General features: G+C 34.8%; 1 protein-coding gene across 6 annotated transcripts in view; it reads left to right on the forward strand.

The window, feature by feature from the left end:
• Git (ARF GTPase-activating protein GIT1) overlaps nucleotides 1–20,633 on the forward strand; it is a 58,446-nt gene that overhangs the window by 4,431 nt on the left and 33,382 nt on the right. For 4 of the 6 annotated variants that reach the window (XM_087411356.1, XM_087411354.1, XM_087411355.1 and 1 more), the window contains 2 exons: nucleotides 3,919–4,149; nucleotides 4,225–4,356. In XM_087411356.1, coding sequence (XP_087267482.1) covers nucleotides 3,919–4,149; nucleotides 4,225–4,356 — 363 coding nt within the window. Of the gene's footprint in view, nucleotides 1–3,918; nucleotides 4,150–4,224; nucleotides 5,226–20,391; nucleotides 20,466–20,633 lie in introns of those variants that run through there. The other 2 variants (XM_087411358.1, XM_087411357.1) reach the window with 2 other exon arrangements.

Consider the following 20,633-nt stretch of genomic DNA (forward strand, 5'->3'; position numbering starts at 1 on the left):
ATTTTTTCGCAATAAGTTTATTACAGTTTTTTAAGATTAATTTGGGGAACTTTGGGGGGATTATTAACATTTCAGATCAATTGCGTTAATGTTGACAACCATATCGACACGTAATTATTATTTCTGAAATTAATTCATTCGTTTGAAAAATATATATATTAGTTCAACATCTTAATACTTAGACCGTAGTGGCGCTTCGGATTTAAAGTAATGTATTTTTAAATTTAAATTCTATTTTGTTTGATTAGATCCTAATGCCAGATAGTAGCCGATCAACTATTTGTAGTATGCTAATAGCATGTGAAGGAATAATACATGGCTTACAATAGAAGTCGTAGTGGTCGTAAAGTCTGAAATCGTAAGAAATTGACCAATTGCAGTCGAATGTGAAGAGAATGATCGACTATAATTGGTTAATTTCTTAGGATTTCAGATTTTAGGATCACTAAATTTCTATTGTAGATCTCGCATATGCTGCTTCTACAATAAGTCTGTAGTCGGTAGTCTTAAGTCTTACCAGTGAATCAGTGAAGTTGGTCAAATTGTGTACGACTAAAAATGCCTTTTCATACTGATGCTCGACGCTCATTTTTAGCATCAAATAGATCGCGTAATCAAAATTGATGCTTGATATTCATTAATTTTTATCATGTTATCTATTTTGACGCTAAAAATAAAGATCGACCATCAATATGCTGAAAAAGCACTTTAAGTAAGACCGATTTTCTTAAGACTGGCTAAATTCGAATTTTAGAAAATGTTCAGAAGAGAATTGATGCACTTAATGAACAAATTCAAGCTTTAAAAAGATAGATTTTAGTATTTTGTGTTGTCTAAATGTTATCTACTTATAAATATTATTTATATATCTTTTGTTTTTTTTTAATATAAGAATTATATTTATTATATTGTAAACAAGTTATATTTATATAGGAGAGACCATGAGTTTTGTAGTATTTATTATTATACACAAAAATTCAAACTCTTAAAAGTGCATCTAAGTATAAAAATGTTTGTATCATTTTTTAAAAATAATTAAATCATAATACATATTTTAAATTTTAATAAGTATATTTATATATGTATATTTTGTATATAAGTATATTATATAAGTATATTTATAATGTTTTTATTTTTTTCTTAAAAACTAATAAATATTTAGTAAATGTTTAAATTATAAATGTTTAGTAGTTTTTAAGAAAAAAATAAAAACATTTCTTAAGAAATGATCCATGGTGCCCCATACCCGGGGTATCATAAGTCACACACAAAATAATAGGATTATGCAAGAAATAACAGTGACTAAAGTTGAAAAGTATTTTCAATTAATTTACACATTTTTAGTCACTAATATAATAAAATATAATTATAATTAACAATTATTAAATAATAAAATAGAAAGTTATAAGAAAACAAATGAGAAACCTTTAATATAAGGTAAAAAATTTATTACGATAAAATAAAATTAATTGTTTAGAAGTATAAGCTGCCCTTTAAGTACATATATTGTACTTTCTGTTAGAGATACACTGGATATCCGGAAAGTATCCGATATTATCCGGCACCTTTTTACTATCCGACCAGATAGTCGGATATCATTAGTATCAGAATAGATTCGGTTGAAATTTGATATTATTCAATTGTTGATTTTTTCTTATACAAATGTTATAAAAAACAAGTATGCATATTTATGATGCTACAATATCTTATACATTGTTGCAAAATTAGGTACAATTTTTTTCTCTAGGCTTTTTTTTTAGAAGACACTTTATTGAAATCCGGTCAGAATATCCAAAAAATTGCCTTCTTGAATATCCGTTCGGATATTCTATATTACATTCTGTCGGGATATCCGATATTTGGTATCCGGTAATTTTACGATCTGATGCATCCCTATTTTCTGTATACATTCCGTTTCATCATGAATATTTAATGTATGACCCATGATACCCCAATTATGCATTTAATTATACATTTAATAATAGAAAACTATAAAAAATAAATGTTAGATTATTACTTGTAACGTAATGAATTGAGAAAAGATGCGCAGAAACTTGCTCTTTATCTTCATACATATATCTTTTACTACAAAAACATTTTTATGTGATTAAAAAGTTATTATTGCACCATATTGAAAATCATTAATGATCGATCCTTTTCGATACAATGGAATTTAATCACTGCCACCTAGATAAAAAGTATGGGCAACGTAGTAACAGTCGTATTGTACCAGTAGTATTAATTTAAATATTCTAGATTATGTTAAACAATCGATGATTTATGGTATTCTGTGATCTATGGTGCCCCGGTTTCCCCTATATAATTTTTGAACTATTTATTGGAATGTTTCTAATGTAACAATATCTCTAATCTTACCTGAAATTTCGAATAAAATTCATGGAAAAACCTGAAATTCTCAGGGAATGTTTCTAAGATTTGAGTACCCACCCTATAATAAAATACATTCATGAGTAGAACCAGAATAGTATAATAATATCACTTGTTAAACAAAATGATTGGATATAATAGGGCAATAGAAGGGCAAGCACGATAATTCTTGTGTAAATCAATATGGTTAAACAACTTTATTAATAATTAATCCGCTTACATGTTTCGGCTCATTTTTGAGCCATCCTCAGAGACAATATGATGTAATTACAAAAAATTAAAAAATTGTTTTTACAAACTAATTAATTTCAGTGAGCCACCTGCCCCTATTAACGGAAATTATAATATAAAAAACGAACTCTAATAACAATCTAAAATGTATTAAAATTATTAAAAGATAAATTTGTTGGGGGAGGGGGAGGGGGGGGCAAAAACGATTTATTGATAGAAGGTAGCTCACTAAAACAAAAATTCAGCACATCGCAAACACTTTATTCGGTTTAGTCAAAAATCAGTCCTTGACCATTCAGCGAATCAGTGTCAATTATGTTGAAATTAATGAATAACTTTTAATACACCTAAAACGTTAATCGCAAAAAAAAAAGGAAAAAAGAAGGGAAAAAATTCTGATATTAATTATAGTCCAGACGGACATTAAAATCAAAACTGAATTTTTAATAATTATTTAATCTTAATGTAACAAAGAATGTACACTGATTCAATCAGAAAGATTCAGTTTTGGTTTTTAGATTGTTATTATTATAGAATTCGTTTTTATATTATAGTTTCCGTTAATAAGTGGAAGTGGCTCACTGAAATGAATTAGTTTGTAAACAAAATTTTCTGTAATTACAACATTATATTGTCTCTGAGGATGGCTCAAAAGTGAGCCGAAACATGTAAGCAGATTAATTATTAATAAAGTTATTTTGTTAACCATATTGGTTTGCACAAGAATTACCGTGCTTGACTCCTATTGCTCTGTTATATCCAATCACTTTGTATCATTATGGAGTCTTTAGGAATTAATTTATCTTTAATATCACTTATTAAATTGTACAAGCAATTCAATAATTTTTTGATGCTAATAAGCATCTTTTAAGAATATTAATTGTCATATGTTGACGAAATCTAAAAACTGTGAATAATTTATTGCGAAAAATATTACTTCGGCCGGGAATCAAACTTATCAGTAATCAGTCGAAAAAGGCTTGTGAAGTAAAAATAGACTATGCGCATTGAGTAAAAATTAGTAAACGCACTTTACATGTCTTTTATGGTCATTTACTGACTCAAGGGAGATAAGGATGGTTTTCATTCATTTTTATAAGTGTTTTAAAGCGATTTTATCATCTTATCCAAATTCTCTTTATTTACAAATGAACGCAAGAAAAGTCAATGTGTCGCTTATGACACATTTCTCGCTTATGATGTCACGATTCAATATGGCTGGAGCGAGTACTCAGGAGCCTTAAATTATCGAGGCTTATTATATCTATCTACCGTATTTACTTGTATTGTTTCATTTAGACAAAACGCGACACTGAAGTATTATCACGGAATAACACGCAAAGTTTGTGGGAATGTGGCCTACCTAATCTGCCACCCAGTGAAGAAGTAACTCGACGGACAGAACAAGTTACCAGGCGAATTCAAGAGCTATGGATGGCTATGCAAGATCCAAGCCAACGGGAAGCCTTCGTTCCTTGCGCTGAGAGAATACGTGTTGCTGTGGCCGAATTAACAGCTATATTTCCTCAGGTAAAATTACTGTTTATTCTTTTATTTGTTCTTCTCTTTCGCTGGTAGAAGCAATCTCTACTGTATCTGTTGTAGAATCCAATTGAGGAGAATATCAGGTCTGCCTTACGCCAGTTAAATGGCAATACCGGAAGACTTCAAGCAGAATGTTCCGGTCTTCAAAGATGCACCAGTGATGCCGAGCACATGGATCGTTGTTTGCAACAAGTACGTTCATGTGCTTACGATATTGCCAAAGCAACTAAGCTACTCGTCACGCAATTTCAAATGTAGATTCTTTCAATGTCACAGAAAAGTTTACAGAAGTATTAAGGAGTGCCTTTATTTCTTACTGAGTCTATTAGATGTTTTTTCTTTTTGAATCTCTCTTATCCTTAATGGGAGGGTGGGGGGGGGGGGTATTTGGTCTGAAATTAATTGGTATTCGTGAGTTTACTTTAAATTAATATATCTTTGTTTAAAATTAATGTAATTGAACAATTGTTTTTTTATTTTGAAAGTCAAAATCCATGGAATAAGATTATGTAACTTAAAATTATGCAATTTGTAAATTGTGAAAAATATTTGTCATTACAACAATTTTTCACAATATAGTTGAAGAAAATGTCCAGGTCTATTAGATTCGCGAATACCAATTAGAGTATTGATAGTTGAAAAGCTTTATATAAATTTACTTTGCAACAATAATTCATTCATTCATTGTTCTTTTGTCAAGTTTAGTAAATACTAAGCGAAATAATTTTCTCTTTTATTTTTATTATTTTTATTATTATTATTATGAGAGAGAGAGAGAGAGAGAGAGAGAGAGAGAGAGAGAGAGAGAGAGAGAGAGAGAGAGAGAGAGAGAGAGAGAGAGAGAAGGAAGAGGGAGGAAGAAAGAGAATTATTAAAAATATATTTAAACAATTATGATTGAATACAATCTAACACAGATTTGAAAACATGACATTGTTTGAATATATACAGGGTATTTGATAAATCTTTTGCACAGGGGCAGAATGGATAAACTATTAAAGAGAAGGCTTCTACCATTTTGCAATTTTCTCAATAGTTAATAAGATATTAATTGCTAAAAATTGCTGTTCAATGCTTGAAAATTGGTTTTCAATAATTTTTGACTCAAATCAATGACTCGGGGCGAAATGAAATTTCAGTCCGTTTACGGTCACGGTCAGAGGCTGTACCCAATTTTCGATTTCGATTCCGGTTTCAGTCTTTTTACCGATAACGGTTTCAGTCTTTTTCGGCTCGAAAAAGTCTGAAATCCAAGCAGTTTTGGTTCTTTTACTGATAACGCTGATCATAACCAAATTTGCATTTAAGTTTTTTTCAGTATATGATTATCTACTGTAGAGAAAGGTAATACCAGCATAAATTGTCAGATAATACTTGGCTCCCCACTGGAAACAATAATAGATTCATGGAGACCCTGTGTATACGGAGTGAAGTTATTGGGATTTTTATTGCTGAATAACAAAACAAAATACAGAGCTTGGTTTTCGGCGCGTGCGAACAATAATAAAAAAGGTAAGGTTAGTACGAGAAGGATGCTCACGCCATCTGTCTGGTAACAGATATAATAAAAACAAGAACACGTGATATATATATAGTGGGACTAACGGCATACAATCAACACCCCCTCTTGACGTAGTCTCACTCGATAAAAAGAAGATTACAGCAATGGAGCAGCTTTGCATGGGGTAGAGGCTTCGTTAGCATGTCCGCTGGGTTCTCTGTGCCCGCAATATGTTTAACTTCTACATTGTTGTCTCCAACAGTCTGTCGTAGAAAATTAAAGCGAACATTGACGTGCTTGGTTTTCTTCTTTATTTCCTCGGATTTTGACAGCTTAATAGCCGCTTCATTGTCGCAATAGATTATTATTGGTTTCTCAGAAGACGTTATGAGTTCTTCCAAGAGATCTTTAATCCATATGGCTTGTTTCGATGCTTCATAAGCAGCCTGCAGTTCAGCAACAGTTGTGGAGTCAGCGACAATCGTGCTCTTCCGTGATTCCCAGGATATTGGTCCACCGTTTAATACGAACACATGTCCATAAGTACTTTTAGCAGTGTCCGGACATCCTGCATAGTCTGAATCACAATATCCAACAACTTCGTTTTTACCTTCACCAAACTGAATTCCTACTGACATTGTGCCTTTTAAGTAACGGAAAATTCTTTTCACTTCCTTCACGTTATACGGTGTTGGTGCTTCAACAGCGCGAGCAGCATGATTAACCTGAAACGAGATATCTGGTCTCGTATGCGTCGCTGCATATAGTAAATATCCAATAGCCTGTCGATAAGGGAATGGAACTCCAAATGTTTCATCGTCCGTTAGTTGATGTTTCCTAATTTGAACTTCTCCCGGAGTATGGGCTTTGTTACAATTTTCCATTCCAAAACGAGCGAGCATATTACGAATATATCCCTGTTGATTTACGCGAATACGTCCTGATCTTCGGTCAACATTTAGTTCCAAACCTAGGAAACAAGTTGGCTCTTCGATCTTTATCTCGAACGCAGCCTTCATGAAATCTAGCAATTCAGTCACAACGTTTTCTGGTTGTCCAGCAACGAGGATGTCGTCTACATATATTGCCAACAACAAACGCCCCTTCTGACCATTTCCATAATATATGCAAGGATCAGCTATAGAACGAATCAAACCGAAGGTTGTGACAAGCTTATTAAATTTCTTGTTCCAATTCCGAGGTGACTGCTTCAGACCATAGAGCGATTTTTTTAATTTCCAAACTTTTCCATCATCAATGTCTACTGCATCAGGAGGTCGCACATAAATTTCTTCCTCGATGTCTCCGTAGAGAAATGCCGACTTGACATCGCATTGCTTGATCACCAGCTTCTCATGAGCTGCAATAGCTAACAAAATTCTAATTGAATCCATACGAACTACAGGTGCGAATGTCTCGGTAAAATCAATCCCGCGTTTTTGACTGTATCCACGGCAAACAATTCTAGCCTTTAGCTTGTTGATTTCACCATTTGGATATCGTTTGATCTTCAATACCCAGCCTGTGTCAATAACATTCTTTCCCGATGGTAAGACACATGTCTCAACCACATCATTTTTCGCGAAGGAATCGAGTTCATCTTGCATAGCCATTTGCCATCCATGTAAGGTGGAGTCCTTACCCTCAAGAGCCTCTCTTGCTGTCTTGGGTTCTTCCATGTTTAACGCCATCAGGACTTCATGCCCTCCTTGTTGCTCTTCGTCAAGAACATCCTCACTGATGATGCTACGACTTCGGAGCTTCATGGTTAAAGGTCCACTGGGTTTGCGTACATTTGTTGACTTCGGATGAGTAGATACTTTAACGATCTCATTTACAATCTCAGTAGAATCATTTTCTTTGACTTCATAAGTTTCGTCATTGGATAATGATTTTATCTCGTCTTCTACATAGAAAGAATTTTGCTTTCCTTCATTGAATTTTACATCACGTGCGATGCGAACATCTTGAAGATCCTGAAAGTAAACTCGATACAGCTTCGTACTCGGTCCGTAACCTATCAGCTGACCTTTTCGAGCTTTCTTGTCGAACTTATTTCGCTTCGGTTTTGGGATGTGCACAAAAACATCACAACCGAATGCACGCAGATGTTTAATGGACGGCTCCTTCCCATGCCAGAGTTCATACGATGTCTTCTTTAGATCACGAGTGGCGACGAGATTGGACAGATAACAAGCAGTCGAGACACACTCGGCCCACATAAACTTTGGCAAGTTTGCATCTGCAAGTAGAGATCGAGCCTTTTCTGTAAGAGATCGAATGGCACGTTCGGCCATACCGTTCGACTGTGGTGTATACTCAACACTCATCTCATGCTTGATTTTATATTCTTTCAGAAGATCTTGAAATGATGTACCAATGAATTCAGTGCCTTGATCAGTCCGCAAAATCTCAATTGGATGACCCGTCTCTTCCTTGACTTCCTGAATCACTTTCTTGAATTCTTCGACAAGTTCCTTCTTTTTCAGCATGGCAACTTTCTTGTATCCTGAGCTCTCGTCAACAAAAACAGCAAAATATTTGCAACCACCTGCCGATTCAATTGAAACCTTTCCACTAAGGTCGCAGTGAATTTTTGCACCTGGTTTGAAATCCTTATTAACGATTTCCTTGTATGGTCCTTTGGTCATTTTTCCAAAAATACAGGCTTCGCAGAAGAAATCTTCTTTTCCAGTTGCACAATATCCTTTAGATTCTAATAGAGCTTTGACCTTGTTTTTTCCTGCATGTCCAAGTCGACGGTGCCAGGTTTCCCATGATGCGGAGATCTCCTTCTGAGCCGTGCAAACCTTAGCTGGTTTCTCGACTTTGATCAGCATTCGATACGTCGAGTGTCCTTTTTTAATACCACGGACAATCACCTCGCCTTTTGAATTCTTTACAACAACCTCTGACTTACTAAAAAATGCTTCGTAACCAAGGTCGGTCGTGGCTACAATAGAGAAAAGATTGAATGATCCAAAATCAGGAACTAACCTTACATCCTTGAGACATCTCGGTACCCACTCTTTACCGTTATGGACTGTTACATTTATTTTGCCAATAGCCGTCGCCATTAGAATCCTGCCATCCCCTATTTTCACTTCTTCCGGAGGATTCAATGCCTTTGATTCTACAAACCAATCACTATTACGAGTAATATGGCTGTACGCACCTGAATCACCGATCCACTCATCAATATCTCCTAATTGTTGTTTTGCTGGCATTGCCACACGATTGCTAGACGAACGTCCTTCTGAGCTCGTGTCTTTCTTCTCGGATGGGCAGTCACGAGCAAAATGTCCAAAACCTTTGCAGTTGTGACATTGTAGCTTCTTTCGGTCCTTTTTCCAGCCTGCTTTCTTCTTATCTTTGAAAACTTCTCGGTCTTTCTGATCTTTCTGACCAGATAACGCTACACCATGATTTCCGGATGACGTCACGTTAACGTCACGTTCGACATCTAACAATTTTGCTTGTAATTGTTCCACCGTAATGTCCTTCGTAGGACAAATCCGCCATACTTGCTTGAAGTTATCAAATTTTTGCGGTAGACCACGAACAATTTTTGTAATAATCATTTCCTTTTCGATGTTTAATTTTTGCGCCTTGAGCTTATTTTCAATGAGCATAAGCCCTGAAATATACGACGTCACAGTCATATCGTTTTTCCAGTGATAGTCGTTGTATGCTTCCAATGCAGCTAGCTTCGTCGTGTTTGAAACCTCATCATAATGTCCCACGAGAGTCTTCCACATATCAGCGGATGATTTACAGGCGACCACCAAATTAAAATGTGCATCATCGAGAGATTTACTTAACAAAGACCTCGCCAAGGCGTCCTTCTTTTTCCAATCAGCCAGTGTGGCATCTGTTGGTTGCTCTCTCGATCCATCAGCCACATCAAACACATCGTTTGCTTCGAGATGAGCCTGAATTTCAAAACGCCAACGAACGTAACTGCTTGAGTTCAGTTGCGTAACAGACTTCAAGTTTATTTCCATCCTTGCAGATTCAAGCGATGTTACTTGGACCTCTGTCTTCCTTGCACACACTATCACTCTCCTTTTTTCTATTTATTATTATAGCCGTTCACACTCCTGGGCTCATAACCTATTGGGATTTTTATTGCTGAATAACAAAACAAAATACAGAGCTTGGTTTTCGGCGCGTGCGAACAATAATAAAAAAGGTAAGGTTAGTACGAGAAGGGTGCTCACGCCATCTGTCTGGTAACAGATATAATAAAAACAAGAACACGTGATATATATATAGTGGGACTAACGGCATACAATCAACAGAAGTGAACTATAATTTACGGTCCGACCAAGTAGAATTTAGCGAAGATTTTTTTCTATTTATCAGAAAGTGATTTGTTTCGTTTCGCTTGCTTCAGATGCAATTGCTCTGTCGCTCACTTCACTGCACAAATCACTCTTCATGTATACATTGAGCGAGATTCCAACATCGCTCTGTAGGTATTGAGGTTTACTGCATCCTGGAGATTTGCCTTGACGTGGCGATGCGGCTTTCCACCAAAGACTCTCCAACTGAAAAGCATTTATAAAAACTCTCACTAATAAATAATGGCACCAAAATCTAGCCGACGCAGACGACCCAAAAATTGTTTGGCAATTCTAGCATATCCGTTCTCCTACATCTTTAACACTGCCAATGCTAATGCTGTTGCAGTAGTTAACTCCTTTTTGCAACTCGGGATTGATACTTTTCGGTCTCTTAGGGTAAAAAGGGCTTCGATAGAAGCAGTATGTGCTAATAGAGCAATAGGATTGTAATTAGAAATCTATGGTCCTCAACAGAACATCGTTAAAAGATCAGTAGTAAAAGCAATTGGATCAGCTCAAATCACTAGATTCAGTGCTTCGATTCCTAATAATACGAATTTCTATACTACTCTACTGCGACTAGTGATGAGTTTGCAATTCAGTTGGACTCTTTACATGGACAAGCTCAAGGATCAGATTCTATACATCTGATCATCACCGATACTGTCTTTGTAGAGTACAAATGTCAAGCTTGGGCAACTTTAATCAGAAATAAGTAAGTGAAACTGACAATTGTTGGATTCTCTTAACCGTAATATGACCTTCGGTCGCTTAGTTATTCGCCCCTACTGAGAATTGACAACTCTCAGAAATCTCAGGATATTCTACTTGGAATTATCGGACTTGTCAGATAATACTTGGCATATTTTAAGGAAATTCATGTTTATTTCAAGACAACATTGAATTGGAGATGTGTAAGCACTAAACAGTGTAAGGCCCTACCAATGCAGTTTAATCTCGGTTCAACTTAGGACAGAAGGCTGACTTATAATCTTAAGACAGTTCTTGTTTATTACTAAAGACATGAGATTTAGAGTTCCACAACTCATGGTTAACTCTTAACCGAGGTTCAACTTATTCTTTATTTCTTTCCAATTCTAGAATTGAAAAGAGATGAATTGTGAACACACCGTGAATTGTGGAATTGAGTCTTATAGCGTTTCCTCTTGGTTGCACTATCGCTCATCAGTGCAACACTCAGACAGTGTAGCATGATTTCCTTGGCTGGTGGTAGGCAAACATTTAGTGTAACGTGTTTTCGTGGCTATAGTGCAAATTTTATGCACGAAGTGGAATTTTGCTACACGATCTCAAAGAGACGGTGTAGAGTCAGTGTGACATTAAAAATTTGAAAATGGAAGTCAACCGCAGAATTACCAGGTGTATGCATAAGTTTTTTCCGGTTTAACTAAGAGATGGCGCCAGCGAAAAGTACGCAGCGTATTAATTTGACACATACGCCATTTTGTTCGTCTGACATTTAACTACAAACACACACAAGTTGAGTCCGCCAAAAACTAGCGTCTTTGTTTTTTCGTTCAGTGATCATGTCGAGTTTTGTGCCTGAAAAAGAACGTTTGCGACACGCATTGCTTTTTTTATTTAATCAAAAGAAAAAGGCTGTTGAAAGTCATCGTTTGCTGGTAGAAACATATGGTGAACACGCTCCATCGATTAGAACATGTGAGACATGATTTCGACAATTTAAAAATGGTGATTTCAATGTGAAAGACAGTGAGCACTCTGGTAGATCACAAAAATGCGAAGACGAGCAATTGCAGGAGTTATTGGATGAAGACCCAATTCAAACTCAACGGCAATTAGCAGAAGCATTACATGTATCACAAGAAACAATCAGCAGACGTTTACGAGCAATGGGAAGGATCAATAAACTCGGTAAATGGGTCCCACACAATTTGAATGAACGTCAAATGGAAAATCGCAAAGTCACTTGTGAAATGCTGTTTCAACGCTACGAAAGGAAATCATTTTTGCATCGAATTGTGACGGGTGACGAAAAATGGATTTATTTTGAAAACCCGAAGCGGAAAAAATCGTGGCTTTCACCTGGCGAAGCCGGTCCATCAACACCAAGGCCAAATCGCTTCGGTAAGAAGACCAGTGCTCTGTGTCTGGTGGGACCAGAGTGGTATTGTGTATTATGAACTCTTGAAGCCCGGCGAAACCGTTAATACACAACGCTATCGCCAACAAATGATTAATTTAAACCACGCATTAATCGAAAGACGACCGGAATGGGCCAGAAGACATGGCAAAGTGATTTTGTTACACGACAATGCGCCGTTTCACACAGCAAAACCAGTGAAAGACACTTGAAATCGCTTGGATGGGACATCCTTCCGCACCCGCCGTACTCCCCAGACCTGGCGCCATCTGACTATCACCTCTTCGCATCAATGCGGGCACGCGCTCGCAGAACAGCACTTCAGCAATTTCGAGGAAGTTGGAAAATGACTCGACGAATGGTTTGCCGCAAAAGACAAGCAGTTTTTCTGGCATGGTATTCATAAATTACCTGAAAGATGGGTGAAATGTGTAGAAGCCGATGGCCAATATTTTGAATAAAAAAAATTTATTTCCCTTGAAAATTACGTGTTTTTTTTTTACCAAAAAACCGGAAAAAACTTATGCATACACCTGGTAAACATGATAGTATGTAGTGTACACCATGGTGTATGTATGTTGTGTAGTGCAGCACGCAACTAGTGTAGTGCGAGATTACACTCGGTGTATCCCAAGAGAAAACACTTTTAATTATAAAATACTATCTTAAGATTATAAGTCAGCCTTTTTGTTAAGACTCTTACTTGTAATCTTTTTCTAAAACTAGAAAGAAAAACTAGAATCTTTTCTTAAAACTAGAAAAAGATAGAAGAGTTAGTTGAATCGGGATTAAAGTTAAACTGCAGTGATAGAAACGGACATAAGCCTTCAAACTCTAAACTAGTGTAAAATAAACAGATCATTTTTTTTCTTTCTTTGCTGTTGTTTTATTTTTATTATCTTCTGCGACGTCATCTACGTCGACTACGTCAGCAATTTGTAGTGTTGCCAATGATCATTTACAGCTTTTTGATAATTTTCTATAGAATAACATATCATTCTTACGTAAATTATCATTATCAAGCAAGAAAGTAAGAAAATAACACTCTGTAGACACCCTATAATATTGCTACTTAAAATCCTTTTCCTCTCCTGAGTTGGATTATGACGTCATAAGTGAGAAATGACACAAAGTTTCTTGCATAACATTTATAAATAAAAAAAATTTAGGTAAAACCAAATAATGAGATTGCTTTAAAACATTTGTAAAAATGAGCGATGACTATTTTCTTACTTCCCTTCTGAGTTAGTAATGACAAAAGAGAGAAACGTGAAATGAAAATAGGTTACGTATGCGCATTGAATAAATTTTGATAAACTTTTCGATCTTCTCGTGCCTTTTACAATTATTTATTGACTGTCATGGGAGTTAAGTCTTCATCTATTTTTACAAGTATCTATTTTTACAAGAACCGACCAACCACCAACCAGGCGAGCATTCCTCTCTTTTTCGACTGTAAAAAGGGAACGCATTGTTCTTGTTGTTCACCATAGCCGACACTCGGCCGTAGGGATATGTATGATTACTATATCATGGAGGTATGTTTGGTGGCTGTAGACTGTAATCAACGATCGTACATACCGAAGAGGTTAAAAAATCCAAACCGAAAACTGGACTGAAACCTAATCGAAAAACATTTTTGGTCCAGTTATGGTTCCGGTCCATTAGCCTGCACAACATTTCGGTCCGATTATCGATTTCGATTTCGGTCCGGTCCGAGTCCCTAACTGAAATACTATCAATTTTACAAAAAAACTGCAAGAATTATTTATTTTCTTCTCATAAAGTTCTGAGAATTTTTTCAGAATTTTTTCAGAATTTTTTAATACCGCGTTTTTTTGTTGATAAAAATAAGAAAATGCAGTACTAAAAAGTTGAAAAAAATTCAGAAAAAAATTCTTAGACTTCTATGGAAAAAAAAAACAGTTTTGTCTCTTGCAGTTTTTCTGTAAAGTTGATAGTATTTGAATAAAAAATTATTGAAGACCAATATTCGGCAATTTTTGTTAGAGGAACGGGACGAAAATCAAGCATAATGGAACTAAAATGCTGATAAATATTTGTTTAATAGCCTTGTACAGAAGATCCACACTTTGGCTGCGAGAGATACACACAAGTAATAGCACGCGTATAGAGATATATAAAAAGAAAAAGTAATGACGAAAAGTAAATGACCGAGAGCGTTATCGCGCCATCCTTTCCGTGCAAATCACTCTGCCAATTAGGACTACCAACAATTTTTAGTAATTAATAATATCTTGTTAACTATTGCGAAAATTGCAAAATGGTAGAAAATTTTCGACTCAGTTTAGTTTGCTCTATTTTACGACATGCCCTGTACACAAACACACACACACACACAAAATCATGTAATAATATATGATTTAATATTTAACAAAGACTGAATAGCGGCAAGCCAATGAATTCTACATGTGTGCAAGTTAAGTTTGTAAGTTTCGTTTAATAAGTCTTGCTCAAGCAAAGGACCCCGCACCAATCTTATGGAAAATGTCTTTCTGTGGATTTGGCTAATTTTTGGATATGTTGTAGTTCTCAAAAATTCGCAGAAAGACATTTTCCATAAGATTGATGCGGAATCCTTTTATATGTGAATTGTCACTGAAATGTAGGTCTGTGTTTAGAAACGTTAGGGTGCCTTTGTGTGTCATCTTATTCTTGTTTAACGTTATAAATGACAAAGATGAAATGACACATAGAGACATTAGGGCTACGTTCCGAAACTTCCTCTCCGAGGAAAATTTTACTCGTAATGTAAAGTACACGTATCGTATACTATAGCATATAGAATAAAATCTTTCTCGGAGAGGAAGTTTTGGAATGTAGCCTTGGATAATATTTCCGAAGCCCGGTAAAAGATTATTTTGAAGGCTGGAAAATTCCTGGATATAAAATGTTAACAGATATTTTTACTGTATGTATAAGTCTTTCTTTGTATATGTTTATGTTTATCGTGTGCCAAAACTTGCGTGCACGCGAGCTCTTATTGCATTATCATTGAAAGAATTTAATAAATGTATCATATATAAATATCAATTTTAAATCTGATTGTGAGATAACTCATGTAAGATACAGATAAAAATTTTTTTACATCTGTACATTTGAAATATTTATTAGTACTATCAGTTTCTAACAGTGTAAAAATTGAATAAAATCTCGCATACTATTTTTCTACAATATATGAACCATTTTAATGTATCCAGTCGATTTTCTCAAAATCTTTGTAATAAAAATGTTTTTCACAAAAATCAATAGTTTACGAGATATTTAATATTTCATGTCAATATGTGTCAGAATAAAATATAAAATATTTAGCTAACTATTGGTTTTTATTTAATACTTTCATATATAGAATAATTAGAGAAATCATATGTAAAAAAATTATATAATTCTATTTAAAAATTATAATATTATATTACATTAAAATTATAATATAATTCTATTTAAAAGGTTTAGATAACCTTGAGTTGACCTAAAGGACATCTTCTCAAGGTCAAACATCCAAGATCACCATCTTTATTCTCCCTCTCGTAACTAAACAACTTTTCTGAAATATATTTTTTTTAAACTTAAAGATTCAGAGGTGCCAATGATTTTGCCATGTTATGATTCATCGCTGTCAATGTTTTCGTAAATAATACTGTTTACTTTATTAGGATGAGGAGAGCTAAAACTGAGTTGCTCCTCCAGAGACTTCCTTTTATACAAACTCTGTTATGGGGGAGGAAATGTTTGGAGAGAGGGAAGAAGGGGAAGAGCTGTTTTCTATAATTTATTTACATTATAGCCCATGTCTCTGTTTAAATTATCTGGATGTTGAATTTCCAAAGCCTCTCTGTACTTTCGTAGAAAATATGCCGTTGTAACTGTAGAATCGTTTTCAAACAATATTTGGTGTCCTGACTCAATGTTGTGTTTAGCTAATGCTGATTTATGCTGATATATTTCTGATATCCCGTTGATATTCTTTCATGCACACATTGATCATTCTCCCAGTTTCATCGATGTATACTTTCCTGCAAGAGTAAGATATTTTATATACTCCTGCAGAACTGAATAGAGGCCTTTAGTTTTTAGGATTTTTCAAGATTTGCCTGAGTAAATGCCTTGGAAGCTTGAAAATTGTTCTGACATTATGTTTGATATATTTTTTCAAAATTCTGTTGATCCGGCAAAACTTAAAGATTTTGAGAAAATTGTCTGAATAAATTAAAATGGTCTAATTTTAACAGCCAAATGGCTGTTCCAAAATTCTGCCAACGCTGAAAATCTATAGTTTACGTTACATATACTATACATTTTCAGCACTGGCAGTGAATTTTGGAATACAGCCCTCGTATATTTTAATATTAATTTGTATAACGAAAATGATACAATGATATTAATAAATTATAATCTAAGTTTATACTATTTTATGAAATCTATTGTATATTATTGTATATTTCATATTTCATGTATTATTACTAAATCCACATAACTTTTTAATTAGTTTAATAAATATCTTTATATATTTTATAATTTTTTGCTATCGAAAACAATCTGTGCAATATTGCAGATACAAAAATAATTAAATGTTAAACATTATTTTATTTGACTTGTTAAATTTGGACAATAAAATATGTTATTAATGCTATAAAGTAAGGTAATATTACAATGATATATCTATGAATTTTTATTATACATGGATGTGTATAGTAATAATGAAAATATTGTACTACTGTACTGTAATTTGTATAGTAATAATCTATATAAATTATAAAACAATGTGAACCACTATAACTGTAATTGTAATATATGATCTCAGAAAATGGAATGTATTTTCGCAAAATAATTGTATTAATTATCTAATGAATGTCTACTACAGGTGTTAATACACGCACGCACGTACATGCACACGCATATTTAATGCATAGAATACACTTATATGTGAATACATCAATGGCATATATACCTAAGCATTCTCTTCGTAGCTTGAAACTGGAAATTGACAGTTTAGGTGGATCACTTCTATATACTACTAGACTGAAAAAGTGATCCCCAATTTTGATGTAATACGCATGCGTGTTATTATACACATGCATCAAGAACTGTGACATATATCTGCATATGCGCACACATAAGCACACTATTTTGACAGGTTAACCTATTTAATAGTATTAAAACCATCAAATACTTATTTTCATAATCCAGCTATTATAAATTATTCTAATTTATAAGATGAATAGGATTTGAAGATTGCATTTGAATAAGGTTGCATCTTTTATACACATTTATTAATATTCAATTGCTTTTTCAATATCTTTATCTTTTTACTTGTACTCTTTCTCTTTCAAAAGAAATAAAATTTTTCGCTATGAAATCACTATACTTTCTCTTCCAAAAGAAACAGTATTTTTTTGCTATGAGATTACACTTTTATAAGGCTGCTTTTTTATGCTGACGTTGGATGCTCATTTTCAGCGTCAAAACAAGTCATGTGATCAAAATTGATGCTTGATATTCGCCAATTTTGATCACGTAATCTGTTTGACATTCGAATTGAGCATCAAAGCTGAACTCAGTTAAGCTTTAAGCGTTTTCAATCACATGATCAGTTTGTCGCTCAAATCGAGCGTCAGCATGAAAATGCAGTCTAAGGTTATATGTTTAGCATGTGAATAATTGATGCAAAACACAGCCATACTACATTCCTTTGAATATATTTGTGATGCATGCGCAGAATTACCACACAATTTCGCATAAGCTTGTCTTAAGGAATTAACAGTCTAGTAGTATTGGGAGTGTGCATTAATTTTAAAGGATTTTCAAGAAATAGCGTAACTGGTACTATTGCATCGGACCATATTATTGCTACTTTCATGTTCAAAGCACCATGTGGCTTTAGTTTTCAGAATATGCCGAAGTGTAAATAACATTGTTTTTTTGAGCATTGAATATGTCGAATTTTGTGCTAACAAAACACAATTTGCGGGAAGCTTTGCTTTTTTGCTTCTATTTGAAGAAAAGTGCTGCTGAAAATCAACGAATGCTGTCGGAAGTTTATGGTGATTATATTCTATATGGCGATTTCAACATGTGTATTGGTTTCAACGTTATAAAAAAGATGATTTTGACAAGGAAGACAAGGAACGTCCAGGTCAGTCGAAAAAGTTTGAAGATGAGGAAGTGGAAGCTTTACGCGATCAAGATCTGAGTCAAACGTAAGAAGAACTTGCGGAATCATTAAATGTTGATCGATCAACGATTTCCAGACGTTTGAAGGCCATTGGAATGATTTAAAAGCAAGGAAATTGAGTGCCGAGAAGCCGAGGAACGTCAAAAGGCGCAAAATGGCCTGTGAATTGTTGCTTCAAAGACATAGAAGAAAAAGTTTTTTGCATCGTATCGAGTGATGAAAAATGGATACGCTACGATAATCCGAAACGCGAAAAATTATGGTGCAGGCCAGGCGAACCATCAACATCGATGGCAAAGCCGAATATTTATGACGCCAAGCTCATGTTCTGTATTTGGTGGGATCAGCTAGGTGTATTATGAACTGCTCCAACCCAATGAAACCATCACTGAGGAACGCTATCAACAACAATTGATGCAATTGAGCCGAGCAAAAACGGCCAGATTACGCGAAAAGACACGACAAAATGATTTTCCAGTACGACCAACGCGGCCACATGTTGCGAAACCAGTCAAGGAAATGTTAGAAGTGCTTAACTGAGATGTCCTATCACACCCGCCGTATTCTCCAGATATTGCTTCTTCTGATTATTACCTATTTCGATCGATGATTCATGTCATCGATCATGGCCTGTTTGAGCAGCGCTTCCATTCTTATTAAGATACCAAAAAATGGGTCGATTCGTGGATAATCTTAAAAGATGTGTCGCTCTTTCAACGTGGAACCTATTACCAGAAAGATGAAAAAAAGTAGTGGCTAGCGATAGATAATATTTTGAATAATAATTTTGATAATAATTGATCAATTTGTAACCATTTTTTTACAATAAAGTCGTATTTTTACCAAAAAATCCTTTAAATGAGGCGATGAAGCGCTTCTTCCTCCTCCCTGCGCGCCACCGTCGCCGCTGCTCGAGTGTGGGCTGTCCTACGAATTCACGTGGCGCGACTTAACCGCATATTGGCTTAGACATTTTCTTTTCTAATTCGAAAACTACAGCGAGTATTTCAAAATGGTATATTTTTTGTTCCCTTTGATCCATTATCCGCCCCCAATGTGGCTCCGACCCATCTTAAGAGACACCTTGTACACACACGCACGCACGCACGCACGCTCGCACGCATGGTAATCCAGACCACCCGTATGGACACATACATATTTCTTACGACAAAATCGAAAATATCAATAGCAAAATGTTGTGATATCAATAGTTTTTAAACGATGCGCTCTAGATGTCCAACATAAGGCATGCAATTCGCACCGTTAGAAGCGGCGAACTAAGCAGCTAGCGAACGCTTTAATGGATACCACTAAACAGCACGATACTGAATGAATATTGCAAAAGTTCGTGAAATTTCTACATTAAGAGGATCCTAAAGCCGTTTGTATTACTGATTAAATCATGTAATTTTTGTATAACAAATACTTTTTTTCTCTTTCACAGATTCGAAAATCCTTTTCCAGAATTAAAGTACGCATTAATACGTGTTTGTAAGGTGAAGTTTATGCCGAAAAAGACAAAAAATTTCGAAATTGATATATTTTCTATCATTTCTTAGTGTAACATGGCGTCTCAAGCTATCAAGTCGTGACAACATTTGCTTGATACGAAAGTTTTGCAACCTGTATTTATGAAATGATAATTAACGAACATGTAGTTTGCAAATAACGTCGAGTTTTTAGAATTAGACTGAGACGCTTCATCGCGACGAATTTGTTATACGAAAATTACACGAATGTATGACTGCGTATATCATAGGTGAGATATTAGTATGGTAGTACATAATGTTACGTCGCAGAACGGCCGCGATTTTTATTCGCGATTACTATTCCTACTAAAATCTTTACTAAAAGTATTTCTACATGCGTGTGATATATATTTGGTTTTTACGCGTATTAAAGTTACACAGATTAATTAACTACATTTATCTAATAGGTTTGTTAGGAATACGTGGTACTGAATTATGTTATTTATTATACTATACTATATTATTACTAAGTGTTATTTATTAGAACGCAATTTATTAGCACGCAATTACTAATGTTAAAATATAATTTATAGGATACTAGCAAAAAAATTACAAGGCATTGAGGAAGCTCGTTGAGAAAATGTGAATGAAGATGCGGAGGGATTGGGTAAGATTAACAATACTTAACTGGACAGCGTGTGTCTTACGTTTGTGTGGCTCAGCAGGAGTCGTTAACAGCTAGATTTTAGTCTGGAAGTCCGGAAGTAGAGAGAGCGAGAGAAGCTTCCTTCCGAAAAGAGTTGGCGTCCTATTCCTACGCATTTTCTTACGTAAT

Source organism: Acromyrmex echinatior, chromosome 11 (genome assembly GCF_024713525.1).
Source record: "Acromyrmex echinatior isolate Ae372 chromosome 11, ASM2471352v2, whole genome shotgun sequence".
Classification (NCBI taxonomy): domain Eukaryota; kingdom Metazoa; phylum Arthropoda; class Insecta; order Hymenoptera; family Formicidae; genus Acromyrmex; species Acromyrmex echinatior.